The sequence below is a fragment of the Mustela lutreola genome, chromosome 9 (genome assembly GCF_030435805.1).
Source record: "Mustela lutreola isolate mMusLut2 chromosome 9, mMusLut2.pri, whole genome shotgun sequence".
Classification (NCBI taxonomy): domain Eukaryota; kingdom Metazoa; phylum Chordata; class Mammalia; order Carnivora; family Mustelidae; genus Mustela; species Mustela lutreola.
The window spans coordinates 120,476,705-120,491,950 of record NC_081298.1 but is presented as its reverse complement, the minus strand read 5'-3'; the positions used below and the strand labels follow the sequence as shown (position 1 = coordinate 120,491,950).

At 35.8% G+C, this 15,246-nt stretch overlaps 1 protein-coding gene across 3 annotated transcripts in view; it reads right to left on the bottom strand.

The window, feature by feature from the left end:
- The window catches only part of MEMO1 (mediator of cell motility 1), a 127,291-nt gene that overhangs the window by 34,731 nt on the left and 77,314 nt on the right, over window positions 1-15,246 (bottom strand). For all 3 annotated transcript variants that reach the window (XR_009357398.1, XM_059188688.1, XM_059188689.1), the window contains 2 exons: window positions 15,002-15,114; window positions 12,999-13,110 (listed from right to left, as the gene is read on the bottom strand). Coding sequence is in view for 2 of the 3 variants with exons in the window: in XM_059188688.1 (XP_059044671.1) it covers window positions 12,999-13,110; window positions 15,002-15,114 (225 nt within the window). In the remaining variant the exon portion in view is untranslated. The remainder of the gene's footprint in view (window positions 1-12,998; window positions 13,111-15,001; window positions 15,115-15,246) is intronic.

Sequence of the window (15,246 nt, the reverse complement as noted above, 5' to 3'; positions counted from 1 at the left end):
AGAAGACCCAACAGAAATGAAAGGAGGCAAGCTAGACAAAGGCCCAAATTTTGAATATGCTCCCCAAACTATACCCAATCCACCAGCAGAGGATGAAAGCCTTACTGGCTCACAGTGTTCGTCACAACCTCCAACCAATCATTACTGAAGCACTAAGTAATGCAGACATACAGGTAAACTCTAGAAAGCCAAATTAAAGAAATTTTTAAAAGCTGAGAAGATACATCAGTAGCCACAATTTTGAGAGAGAGCAATTCTGCAGATTATGGCAACAAAGTTACTTAAAAAAAAAAAAAAAGTAAATGAATGAATGAATGAACAAAAGGAACAACTACCACCACCACTACCACCTGCAGAAAATTTTAATAAAACCAGAATCAAGTTGCTATATTACAAATTTTTAGAAGTCAGTTTTAAGAAAAAATTATGAGCTACAAAAACAGTAAAGTGTAAAAAACATTCTCAGGGGAAAAAGAAAAAAAAGTAGCCAATAGAAGCTGTATCCATGTGGGACCAGATTTAGCAAAAACTTCAAAATAATTGTATGTTCAAAAAAATCAAGGAAAACTATGCTTTAAAAAATTAAAATATGGCAATGACTAAATAATAGTAAATATCAACAAAGATATGCAAGCTATTAAAAAGAACTAAATGGAAATTTTAGAGTTAAAAAGTACAGCAAATGAAATTTGCTAGATGGTCCAAAAATATTACAAAAAATCTGTGCAATTAAAGATAAGATAAATCATCCAACTTGTAGAGAGAAAAAAAAGGGACTGAAGAAAAATGAACAGAGCACTGGACACTTGGAAGACAACATCAAACATACTAGGATGCGTACAATGGGAGTTCCAAAAAAAGGTACAGGAAAACTATAAGAAGAAATAATGGCTGATCAAAAAAAAAAAAATGAAATTTTGCCATTTGCAACAACATGGATGGAACTAGAAGGTAATTTGCTAAGCGAAATAAGTCAATCAGAGAAAGACAAGTATCATATGATTTTGGTGATATAAGGAATGTGAGAAACTAGACAGAGGATCATAGGGGAAGGGAGGGAAAAATGAAACAAGATGAAACCAGAGGGAGATAAACCATAAGACACTCTCAATCTCAGGAAACAAACTGAGGGTTGCTGGAGGGCAGGAGGGTGGGAGGGATGGAGTCACTGGGTGATGGACACTGGGGAGGGTACGTGCTATGGTGAGTGCTGTGAATTGTATAAGACTGATGAATCACAGACCTGCACCCCTGAAACAAAAATATATGATAACTAAAAAAAGAAATAATGGTTGAAAACATTCCAAATTTCATGAAAAACATTAATCTCCAGTTCTAAGAGACTCAACAATCCACAGGAGGATAAGCACAAAGAGATGCCCATCTAGATACACTATAATGAAACTGATGAAATGAAAACCAAAGACAAGAAGAAAATCTTAAAAGCAGGAAAATGACCCATCACTTACAGGATAGTGTTTTCAACAAATCGTACTGGAATAACTGAATATCCATATTAAAAAAAGTGAACTTAGACCTTTACCTCATACCACACACAAGAATTAACTCAAATTCAGTAACAGATATAACTATAAGAGCTAAAATAATAACTCTTCTGAAACAGAGGTTAGCAAAAATCTTTTTAAAGGGTCCATAAAGTAAATAATAAAGTAAATATTTTAGGTTTGGGGGGACATACAATCTCCCTAACTACTTAACTGTCACTATAAAGAGAAAGCAGCCACAGATGATATGTAAATGAGTGGGTATGGATGGCTATAACCTAATGAAACATTTACAATAACAAGTGGTGGGCCAGATGTGGTCTGCAGACTATAGTTTGCTGATTCCTGTTCAAAAAGAGAAAACATCTGTGACCCTGAATTAGACAAAGATTTTTTAAATAAGATATCAAAAGTTAAATCCACTCAAGAAAGAAAAAAAAAAAAGATAAAATGAATTCATCAAAAACTTTTGCTCTTCAACAAAGCAAAATGACCTGTATCTAGAATATGTAAAGTCTCTTACAACTCAGTAAGAAGATAAATTATCTAATTTAAACTGGGGCAAAATTTATGAACAGATATTTCACAAGACAAGACATACAAATGACTAAAAACCACACTGAAAAGTTGCTCAACATCATGAGCCACTGGGAAGATGAGAATTAACACCAAATGAGGTTACACTATATACATCTATCAGAAGGGCTGACTGTAACAGGTATTGGCCAGAATGGGAGACACTAGAACCCTCACACATTGCTTCTGGAATATAAAATGGGGCCATCACTTTAGAAAACAGTCTGGCAGTTTCTGAAAGTTAAAACATAGATTCATGTGACCAGACACATCATTCCTAGTATCAATTCAAGAGAAATGAAAACATTTGTACACATAAAGACTTGTACAAGAATCTTTGTAACACTATTCCTAATAGCCAAAAATGGAAGTGATCTAAATGTCCATCAACGGGTGAATGGATAAACAAAATACGGTATATTCACATAATGTAATAACTATTTGGCAATAAAAAGGAATGAACTATTGACATATACCATAACACGGATGAAGCTCAAAAACAGTATGCTAAGTAAAAAAGGACAGATATAAAAAACATTTCATAGGATTTCATTTATGTGAAATTTCCAGAAAATACAATCTATAGAGACAGAAAGCAGATAAATGGTTGCTTAAGATTCAGAGTCGGAAGGGCACCTGAGTGGCTCAGTCCATTAAGCTTCTGCTTTTGGCTCAGGTCATGATACAGGGTCCTGGAATGGAGCCCCACATCAGGCTCCCTGCTCAGCAGGGAGCCAGCATCTCCCTCTCCATCTGCCCCTCCCCCAGCTCATGCTCGCTCTCTCTCTCCCTCCCTTTCTCAAAAAAATAAAATCTTAAAAAAAAAAAGAGAGAGATTGAGAGTCAGAGCCACAACTGCCCTCAAATACACACAGGGCTTCTTTTTTGTGTAATGAAAATATTCTCAAACTAGATGATGAGAATGATTGCACAACTCTACAAATTTACTAAGAATCGCTGAGTTGTACTCTTATGTGAGTGAATTTTATAGGATATAAATCATACAATAGAGCTGTTAAAAGAAAAAAAAAAAAATCCATCCTTGCTCCTTGCAAGCTGTGCTACCTGCAGCAGGTTACCTAAAACTACCCTAAGCCTCAATCTGGTCATCAGTAAAAACAGAGTTAATAATACTTACCTTACTTACAAGGCTCTTATGAGTACTTTAGTAATGTAGAGTTAAGTTTTAGCTCTTTTTCTATCCTATACCTTAAACCGTACTGCAGAAAATTAATATATCCAAGATGTGTAACAGACTAAAAAGAACTGACCTGTACCCCTGGGGATAAAAATATATGTTTATAAAAAATAAAAAATTAATAAAAAAAAAATAAATAAAATTAAAAAAAAAAAAAGAACTGAAATCCCAGAACCCTGAGAGGAGCACTTGCTCTAAAAACAAATAATATCACTATATCACCAATAGTCTTGAAGGTACAGAGCACTGAAAATCTACATTCTAATATCCAAGGACATTGACTGAGGCCACAATTAGAAAGAAAAGGAAAATTTTAAGATCTAATACAAACCCAAGATTTAAGAAATGTTAGAATGCCATTTAATTGAGTCAGAAACTTATAGCAGGCTTTCCTATTAGGAAAAGAGGATAGGGAATCTTGCAGAGAAGTTAACCTAACAGGTCTGTTGCAGCAATTTTTAGAAGGAGCTGCTTGTAAAGACTAGCCCTTGGCTTTTACAATGTTCCCTCCTTATGCTGATTAAGGCTGTTTTACCCACTTGGAACACTGGTACCAGCTTGCCTGGATTGTAAACAAAATGATAATGGAAAACACCCACTTTCCTTCTGAGAGTCTAGAATTTCAGTAGCTGAGGCTATTTAGGCAGGCAGAGTCCCTACATGATCAGCCCCCAATCAAAATCCTGGATTTTGAATCTTAAAGCAGGCTTTCCTGGCCAGAAAAACTGCACCTGTGTGACCTTCTATCTGACCCATCCTATGAGAGGGGGAATGCTGGAGGTCTGCACCTGGATTCCTCCAGACTCTGCCTGTGCGTCTTCTTGTGTATCCTATCTCTTCCAGTAAGCCATAACCACGAACAAACTGTGAGTCCTTCTAACAAGTCTTCAAGTGTAAGGCGGGTGGTAGAACCCCTGAAACATGTGGTAAAGGCCAAGTGGCATAAAGGAATCGTAACAGCAGAGTTTTAGGGGAGCCTTATATAAAATAATTTCTCATCTTTTCTTCCTGATCAATCTCACTTTCAGACCACAGAGACAAGCATAAAGACTTTGTATAGAATACTCTGATTCACTATAAGAAAGAACAAACTAAAAAGATCCAGAAAATATTAGGCAGAACCAAAGAACTGGGGAAGGAGGAAGAGAGAAGGGAAAGGAGGAGGCAAGGTAGCTGTCAGTGGCAACTACGGTTAAGATTTAAGTCATTATAAGTCTCCACTGCTTCATCTGTGTAGGGAATCTAATCAGATCATCAAAATGAATTTTAAAGGTTAGATAGTTTTCTTAATTTTCATTTGAGTAAGAATACTGAGAAAAAAGGTTTATACAGGGTGGGCATATTTCAGGTACCACTCAACCATCTGAAGCAAAATAACCTTATAAACTGGTTAAGCTTGCTGTCAAAATAATAAACTCTGATATTTTAGTAGGAACAAGTCAACATTTCCATGCCCTATTTCTGACCTTACCATCTCTGATAATGGCATATTAGGCCTTTCACTTCTGCATGCCCTTAAAATCATGATAATCTCCCACACAGAAACATTTACCAAGTTCTACAGACTCTAACCTTCCAAAGTCTCCCACCATCTGCTCAGATTGCTACCCATTTAACCACTATAAAAGGTTTTTTAAAAAGTAGTAGAATAGGGGTGCCTGGGTGGCTCAGTGGGTTAAAGCCTTTGCCTTCAGCTTGGGTCATGGTCCTGGGGTCCTGGGATCAAGACCCACATCTGGCTCTCTGCTCAGCAGGGAGCCTGTTTGCTCCTCTCTCTCTCTCTCTCGCTGCCTGCCTCTCTACCTACTTGTGATCTCTATCTGTCAAATAAATAAATAAATATTTTAAAAAAATAATATAATTGATATGTTGAGAGGAAAAAATGTGATCATATAAAATGCTCAATTAAAACCACAAAGGCAGAATAACAGAAAACAAAATAGAAATAAAGAACAAGGGTAATAAGTAGAAAGCAGAACAAATATGAGAGATATTAATCCAACTATATCAATAATCCTTTAATAGGTGAATGGATAAACTGTGATACATCTATAAAACAGAATATTCCTCAGCAATAAAGAGAAATAAGCTATCAAGCCAAAAAAAGGCATGGAAAAACCTTGAAAGTATATTATTAAGTTAAAGAAGCAACCTGAAAACGCTGCATACTGTATGATTCCAATTAAATGACTTTCCAGAAACTGTATTATTGTATACTATGAAGCGAGTAGAAAAGGGAAGTGAGTACCAGGGAATGGTTGGGGGGAATGAAGAGGGAAAGGATGAATGGGAAAAGTACAGGGGATGTTTTAGGACAGTGAAATGATTCTGTATGGTACTATAATGGTAGATAACAAATACTTCAGACATTTGATAAAACCCATAAACTATGTAACACCAAAAGGGAACCCTAATTAAACTATGGACCTAGTTATTAATAATGTAACAACACTTCTTCATCAACTATAACAAATGTACCATACTAACACAAGATGTTAAGAACAGAGAAAAACTGTTCGGTTAATAATAATTAATACCATACGAAGCCATCTTATAGTGGTGTTCTCACTCAGGGAAGTCAAACATACAATCAATATGGGTAAACATAAGAATTACAAGACTGCAGCTTATCAATCTGGGTAAACTGCATAAAACCAAGTTGCTCTTTTTTAATAATAGTCTAAGTACTCCAAGACTGATCAAATCCTAACCACACTGAATTTGTAAGATTGGCTAGAACCTAAAGCAGAAGATGGAACATATCTAAATACACTGTACAGTACTTTGAAGTTGTCTAAGTTCCAAATTATTAGCAGTAACAAAAAGTATTAAATGGCCAAGAAGATAATGATGATACTTTCATAGTGAACAGGAACAGTTTTGTAGTGCCGTATTTCTCAATGAAACACTTTCAAAGATACTAAAGCATCTTATTTACTATGCACATTTTTCTGAAGAAAAAGTAGTGAAGCTGAGGGAAAGGAATTGTTTTATATCTAGACTTGATGAATATATACAACTCTGAATTTGTCAATACTCATAGAATTCCTATGCCTTAAAGAGTCCATTTTGGGGCACCTGGGTGGCTCAGTGGGTTAAAGCCTCTGCCTTCGGCTCAGGTCATGATCCCAGGGTACTGGGAGCAAGCCCCTCATAGGGCTCTCTGCTCAGCAGGGAGCCTGCTTCCCTCCCTCTCTCTCTGCCTACTTGTGATCTCTACCTGTCAAATAAATAAATAAAATCTTTAAAAAAAAAAAAAGTCTTAAAAAAAGAGAGTACATTTTACTGCATATAAATTACCCAAAACAATTCATTAAAATTTTAAACTGTAAACAAACAGTAAACAGGAATGGGAATGATACAGAGAGAGAACACGTGGGGGGATGTTAAAGGTAACTAAACAAGAAAAAAGAAGTATAAAATGCTATTAATCCAGTGCTATTAATATTCAGAGTTAACCAGTTTTTTTTTCAAGATAGACGGTTTCTACATATCCTAACTTAATTCTCTCAATACAATTACAAGCAATGCAAAATTATGCATTTCAATAGTTAAAGATAATATATGGAAAACAGGATCAGAATAAGTATGCAAGATATGATCTCTTATTTACATATTTTAATCTACACAAATAAGTATGTGTATATATAAATCTCACACAGATAATACAAATGCGTACATATATATGTTAGTATACACATAACAATTTTTACTATCAAATGAACATTGATAAGTGAACACTGGTTTACTATCAAATGAACAGTGGCAGAGAGGCTTTAAGTCTCCATTTTATACTTCTTGATGCTGTTTACATTTTCAAGCCATGTACAGCACTGTACAAGTATTTTTTTAATGACAATAGGGTTAACTAAGCAAGGAGATTATGGATCATTTCATGTTTTCACCTTTATACTACTCATTATTTCTTTTAAAAGTGCTAATGAATATTATTTTTTAAATCTATTTAAGATAACACAGAGAATTATAAAGACTACCTTAGGTATTTAATTTAAAAATCTGTAATGACTATAGTGAAAAAAATGAAAGAAAAGTTAGAAAATTAAATAGTCAACTGATGAAAGTATTATATAGACATTCTAGAAAGTTCTATGTGTACTCAATAAATAGGAGTAAAAATGACATGGAAATTGCTTCATAATATGAAACAGAGTTAATAAGAACATTTGAACTCATTTTAGGAAAAATATTTAATATTTAATAATGGGAAGATCATTATTACTCCATTTAACAATTAATTATGAGAATCCTTTTGTGTACTAGGTCCTGTGTTAGGCACTGAAAGTACAGTGAAGACTAGCTGTCCTCAGGCAGGGAACAGATTAGGGAACAATCAAGGAAGGGGGACATATACAGGCAATCACCAAAAGAGTTATTTAACTACAGTGGTACTGTAGCAAGCTGTCTTTAAGTATAATCCCCGAAAATTCGTCCCACTTCTGAATGCCCAGGTCACGCCTCCCATCAAAAGTAGAATCTCTTTGGGACGCCTGGGTGGCTCAGTTGGTTAAGCAGCTGCCTTCGGCTCAGGTCATGATCCCAGCATCCTGGGATCGAGTCCTACATCGGGCTCCTTACTCGGCAGGGAGCCTGCTTCTCCCTCTGCCTCTGCCTGCCATTCTGCCTGCCTGTGCTCGCTCTCTCTCCCTCTCTCTCTCTGATAAATAAATAAAATCTTTAAAAAAAAAAAAAAGTAGAATCTCTTTTTCCCTCCCCTTGAACGTGGCCTTGCAATTTGCTTGGATGAAGAAAATGTGACCCAAGTAACACTGTGCCAATTCCAATCCCACATAGTAAGATGTCTGAAAGTTTCTAGTTTTGTTTTCTTGCTGCCCTGAACTGCCATGTACTTCATGATAGTCCACGACCACCTGAGGAGAGGGACACCATGTGAAGAGAGAGGCCCTGCAGGACAATGACAACAGGCGAAATGGAGAGCACCGAGACAAGAACACTGAAGGTAGTTCAGCAGACAACCAACATTGCAGCCCCAGACAAGAAGTGAGGTAAAGAAGTGATGAGCCTTCAGCCTAGTCAGCCTGCTTCACCAGGCAGCAGATGAAACAGAGACAAGTTGGCACCACTCACCCCGACCAAATTTCTAGTTCACAGAGTCATAAGCAAAAAACATAGGCACTTTGAAGTGATTTGTTATACTACAATAGGTATGTGAGATTAAAAAGTGGTGCTTGAAAAGGGTGCTACTGGAACAGAAACCTGAAACACTGGCTTTGAGGACACTGAGACAGGCAGAAGCTGGAAGGGCAAGAAAGAGACAAGCTTCCTGTTAGAGTGGTAAGGAAACTGCTATACAAAGCAAGAAGAAGAGGTGCCCATATTATAAACTGGCAGAACAATTAGCATTATGATCACAAGTAAAAATAACTTAAAACATTAAAAATATACCTAGCGAACCTATAGATCTAGCTAAGATCTCTAGGCAAAATATTCAAAGTGTCACTGGATTCTTTATAGCCAAGTATGTAAAGGTAAAAGAAGAAAAACATGAGCTAAAGAATTACAAGCAGAATTTAAAGGAAATATTTCTAACCAGGAGTTGCTTGGTTGGAAAATAACTGCTTCTTATCACTACTACAGATAGCAAAAGACTGTCAAAGAAATGACATGAAGACAAAGATCAAATCCAGAGCACTGCCAAGAAGTCATGGGCTCACAATCATCAAATCAAAAACTCATCTATAAAATCCTTTATTAAGACTACTGAAAGACTTAATAAGATAGGGCTTACATTCTCTCTCAGGTAGGCAAAAGGGCTTCTAAGAACCTTATAGGACCCTAAATTGGGATCCAAAGTAGAGAGAGTCCTGTCACTCACGAACTGTGGATGTGACTATTGCCTAATGGAATGCACTTATACTTGACCCACAGAAAACCCACAATGTTTAGACTAAAACAAACATTGTCCCAAATGAAAAGAGGCCTTTAAGTCTTCAAACTGTCACACACATGAATCAGACAGAATTGACTACTCAGGTATAAACAAGGCCCATTTCATATGGAGAAGTAAAAATGAGTCAGCAAGTAGAGGCAAAAGCCCAAAAGACCAAGCCAAGAGCCGGGAAAAGTAAAGAATTATGTAAGCACTACCAGAAGTCAGAGCCAAGACCTAATCAAAGAACATTCGCTGTTCCCTGATGAGATTTCAGAATTGCTTTGGACCAGAGGCTGCTAAATGCTTCCCATTCTTTCACTCTCCACTGGGAGTATCTATTGTGTGGTTAAGAATTTCTGTCTTGGGGGGCACCTGGGTGACTCAGTCGTTAAGCGTCTGTCTTCGGCTCAGGTCATGATTCCAGGGTCCTGGGATCAAGCCTCACACCAGGCTCCCTGCTTCTCGCTCTCCCACTTCCCCTGCTTGTGTTCCCTCTCTCACTGTGTCTCTCTCTGTCAAATGAATAAATAAAATCTTAAGAAAAAAAAAAAAAAAGAATTTCTGTCTTGGGGTGCTTAGGTGGCTCAGTTGGTTAAGTGTCTGCCTTTGGCTCAGGTCATAATTCCAGGGTGTGGGCTGAGCTCCTCGTTGGGGCTCCCTGCTGTGTGGGGAGCTTGCTTCTCTCTCTCTCTCTCTCTCTCCCTCCCTCCCTCTCTCTGCCATTCCACCCGTCTATGCTCTCTCGGCCTCTGTCAAATAAATAAAATCTTCAAAAAAAAATTTTTTTTAATTCCTGTCTCAAAATTGTATATGGAGTGAATGGAGGGTGCAGGTGGGGTAAAACTTGTCTTCTTAGTTCACAGGTATCCAAAATCAAGAGAAGCTGTACCCAGAAATCCTCACCCACATGCTGACCTAATGTAGATCGTAAGGTAAAAGACTTTGAAACTGAGGTCCTAACTGAACAAGACTTCTGGGCATCTTAGGAGGACTGAGTACTGCACGTTGGAGAGACACCATACTGTCCATTAGAACAAGTGTGATACAGTCCATCTGCAAAGACGACTACCAACAATTCCTCCTATTCCTGACTTTACACATGCTACTCCTCCCATCAAGAAGTGGAATCTATTTCTACATCCCTTAAATCTTGGCTAATGTTGTGTTCTGCTTTGAAAAAGAGAATGTGATAAAAATAATGCTGTCTAGTTTCAGGCTGAGGCATTAAGAGGCTGAGAACTTTTGTTTTTGTTCTCTGGTTACCTTAAATCACCATGGAAAGAAATCCACGTTATCCTTCTAGAGAGAAGCCAAGAAGAGAGAAAAGCCCTGGCTGATGAGCAAATAGACCACCTAGAGAAGAAATGAAGTGCCTCAGCTAAAAGCTAGCACCAAGACTATTTTGGATCAACTAGCCCCATTCAAGTTACCTAAGTCAACATCTCATGGACCAAAGCAAGGTATCCCCTGCCCAAACTCCGGACCCCAAATTTGTGAGCAATTATCTACAGAATGATAGCTGTGATTTTAAACCATTAAGTTTTGAAGCAATCTTTCACACAGTAATGGACAACTAATACAGGTAGCAAGTACAGCAAAGGCTACAAAGGAAAAGTACTAGGTATTTTCTAAGAGTCAATATTAGAGATGCAAATGTAATCTGGGAGAGAGGGAAGATCTCTTGAGAAGTGATATACTTAACAGTAGTTATTTAATAATATTTAATAGAGGGGGAATTATGAACAAGAATTTTGGTTGATTTTAAGTTTCTGTTTTCCTAATTTTCAACATTACATGTTTTACTTTTGAAGTAACAACAAAAATATTATTTTGTTAAAAGTTCCTTAAGGATAGGGGCGCCTGGGTGGCTCAGTGGATTAAGCCGCTGCCTTCGGCTCAGGTCATGATCTCAGGGTCCTGGGATCGAGTCCCGCATCGGGCTCTCTGCTTGGCGGGGAGCCTGCTTCCCTTCCTCTCTCTCTCTGCCTGCCTCTCTGTCTACTTGTGATCTCTCTCTGTCAAATAAATAAATAAAAATCTTTAAAAAAAAAAAAAAAAGTTCCTTAAGGATATTGTTGGCCTTATTAAGTCTAAGATATATTTTCTCATGATAAAATATGCAAACATTCCAAGAAATAACAAAAAGTTTTGTATTATTCTATGTAATTGAAGAATGGAATGTTCTGATTATACTAGCATTCCAGGAAATAAACAGCATATATTAGTTTAACAATTTCTAAAGGATTAGAATGTGGTAAAACACAATTAACCTAAAATTCTATTGCTTATAATTTAATATCACATTGATTTTCTGGAAACTTCTTCAGGTTTACACAATGCATCATAGTTATCATTGTGAATAGATGGAAATTAAATAACCTTTTCCTAACAGAATTTGGAGTGGAAATGATCCAAAAAGATTGCCACAATAGAATAAAACCAACAAGAAAATATTAAACCGTAGTAACTGAGAGTTAAAAAGAAACCACAAAAGTACAAGACAGAAAATAATCCAACTTAACTGTAGGAAAAAGACTTGGGCTTTAGCTGGCCACAAGGGTATATTACTCATTAACAAGTAAGCCATATCAACATGAAAAATATTAATGTGATCTTGGACTTCATTAATACATTTAATTAACAAATATTTACTGTAAACCTATACAGTACACCATGTATTTAACTAAGAGAATAAAATGACAAGATCCAGAGAAGGAATAATCTCACCACATTAAGAACTAGTCAAACTGTATATGGAATATTAAGTCCATGTAAAGGAAATGGTTGAAAAAATTAAACAAATGTGACTTACAAAAGGAAGACTTTCTAATTTGAATATTGCTCTAAAAGAAAAAAGCTCTTTAAAAAATTCTTTCAGGGATGCCTGGGTGGCTCAGGTCATGATCCCAGGGTCCTAGGATCGAGTCCCACATGGGGCTTCTTGCTCAGCAGAGAGCCTGCTTATCCCCCTCTGCCTGCCACTACCCCTGCTTGTGCTCTCTCTTGCTCTTTTTCTCTGACAAATAAATAAAAGCTTTAAAATATTAAATAAATTAAACAAATAAACATTTTTCATTTTACAAAATAAATTACTGACTACTACCTAATGGGCATTGTGCTAGGCAGTGGGATACAAGTAGAGAATAAAATAGGTTTTGTCCCTGTCCTCATCCTACTTAATAGTCTTATGGGCATCCTATCACTGGAAGACCTTTAGTACGTACCAAATAATAATTTGTCAAGTATATCATAAAAAATATTCACGTATTTTGCATAAAGCTGAAATAAATGAGCTCCAATGTTACTTCCAAATCTAAAATTTTTGATTACTTACTTATAGCATAAAAGAATTTGTTATTCTGAGATAAATGTCTAATGAATAAAATAAAAGGCAGACACACACACACACCCGCACTCACATATAAACACACACAGAGGTTTTTAAGACATTATCACCTAATAAAAAAACCATGTCAATTCACATGTTCAGCCTTTATAGGCAAACTACTCAAAACCAACTTCAATCAACATTAGAAATACCCAATCTCAAAATTTTATCATTTCAAATAGTAAAATTTTTTTTTAAGATTTCTTTGTTTTTTAGTAATCTCTAGAACCAATGTAGGGCTCAAACTTCCAACTCTGAGATTGAAGAGCTGTAGGCTCTACCAACTGAGCCAGCCACCCCTCAAATAACAAAAAATTTTTTAAATCCCTTTATCCTAATAATTATTTTACCCAGTGAAAATAATTCCAAAGAACTTAATACTTGTGATTTCTCTGGGATTTCTTATATTAATCAATATACCTTTCCATGGCTTTAGCTGTATAAGGCAAATGCATTTCAATACTGTGTTCATCTTCATCTGTCTGCAGAGACATGCGTTCAAACATTCCTGTCTTCCATAGTTCTCCGTAAACTAAAGAGATTTCAAAATATAGTAAAACAAATATATTAATGTATATCCTTATTCTGTGAGACTCCACTCAGTAACAAAAAACTACATGCTTTGGCAAGAGACAGAAGAATCACATAATATTTTCCTTCATTTTTATCGTTAAAAAAGAAAATAACTAGCTCTTTACAAACTCAACAAAGCAGTAATACATGTGATGGCTACTCAGCATTTTCATATGTTGCACAGCTATATAAAAATAATCATTTAAAATGTTCATCAGTTCTTTTATTACATCTAAAATCACCTCTGGGTCTAAGCTTTCCCTTGATTTCAATCAGCACATGCCAACAAGAACACAGTTGATTAGAACTCCTAGTAAAACATGGCAAAGCCCCTGCTCCACCCACTCGTGAGGCTCATAATACAGTTTTCAAGTTTTGTTTCACTTTATTATAAAATCTGTGGGAATATTATTTCCCATCTCAGATGCCTGCCGCACAAAGAACAGAAAACTCCTATTAAGCATGTTTTTTCCTTCAAAATTAAAAATTAAGCTTCTGGGACAGACCAGAACATAAATTCACCATAACATCATGCCATAAATAATTCTAAAATGATCTAGTAATTCAGACCCTTCTGATGAATTATACTTAAAAATAGATATGATATAATAATAACATGAAATTTAATATGTAAAAAAGTGATATAAGAATATTTTTGTTTTGTCATAGAACAGAACCATTTTTATAATACATCCTTAAATGGGTTTACCAATATTCAAGAAACAAATGATGGCATGACTTTTTTTCTGCTCAGTTTTGCCTGATTAAAAATCACCCATTCCTTTACTAGGAAGCTATCTAAAACCAAAATTTTCTGAATGCTCCAACAAGGTTTTAAAAATAAAGTATGTTCCCTAAAAGCATCACAGGGAGTAATAAGGCTGTTATACTCCAGCTTCATTAGTAAAAATTATTCTACCAACAAATTACTAATACTCAGTAACAATTAAAACCCCAAATTATGAAAAATTGGGCCCCAAAAATAAAGAAAAAGAGGTGATTGTCAATTTTGCAAATGGCTTCTTTCATCCTAGAGAAGAATTTGTTCCAAGATTTCGTGAAACAGTAAGCACCCAACATACTTGAAATCTGATGTGATGAACTGGAGGAATACAAAGCAAGCTCATGAAGATGGCTTTTGAGAAAGCAAATTGAATTCAGTTAAGGGGAAACTCTGAGTCAATTGTGGATGGTACGTACAAGAATATTTGTTTTGCTATTCTCTGTACCGTTCTACATTTTTAAAATGATGTTCCCCACTCTTCCAAAAATACTATTATAAAGTAAAAAGATTTCAATTTTCACATTCAATATATAAAATGAGATGAACTAAATAAAAGATACATAACAAAATAAGAGATACGTTTTAAAAATAAAATACACTTAAGATTTATGAAGCACCTTTGTTTCAGTGTTTCACTCCCCACCCCCATAAAAATCATCTGAGAATAAGGCATTATCACCATGACCTATTTACAATGAGGAAAGTGATATACACAGAGTCAGACTAACATGCCCAGAATCTTTCTTCAAGTTGTAGTGGGTACTAATTGCTTGTCTTCATGGTACAGTGAGTACAAGACACTTCCCTGAATACACATGTAATATGAACAGTCTGGAGACTAGTGGACCTGACAGATTTTTGCAGCTGGCAAAATAAACTCTGGTTGTCTTTAAGGCACACAGAAGATCTTCTAACTTTGTTTTTGCTTTATGCAGATAAGTTAAAATCAATTTTATCTTTAAAACTAAGATTTTACTTATACTATTCATATTTTTAATTTTTTAAACTAACTTATTTTTAAAAAGTCTTTAGCCCTTTAAAAGCTCTAAGATGTCTATATACTTACTCTTTTGGTCAATACGAAGGTCATACAGAGGTGTCCTATATATATCCACACTGGAAAGTGCACATCGAGAGAGGGGCACATGATGAGAAGGCCCAAGGATGAAAATTCTCCGGCTAGGAGATACACAACAAAAAGCACAGAACAATTGTACTTCTACACAAACCTTATTAAATAAAAGGGGAAAAAATAAGTAATTTTTAAAAATCACATGTGGTACCATTTTCTTTCTTGACTGATTTCATTAC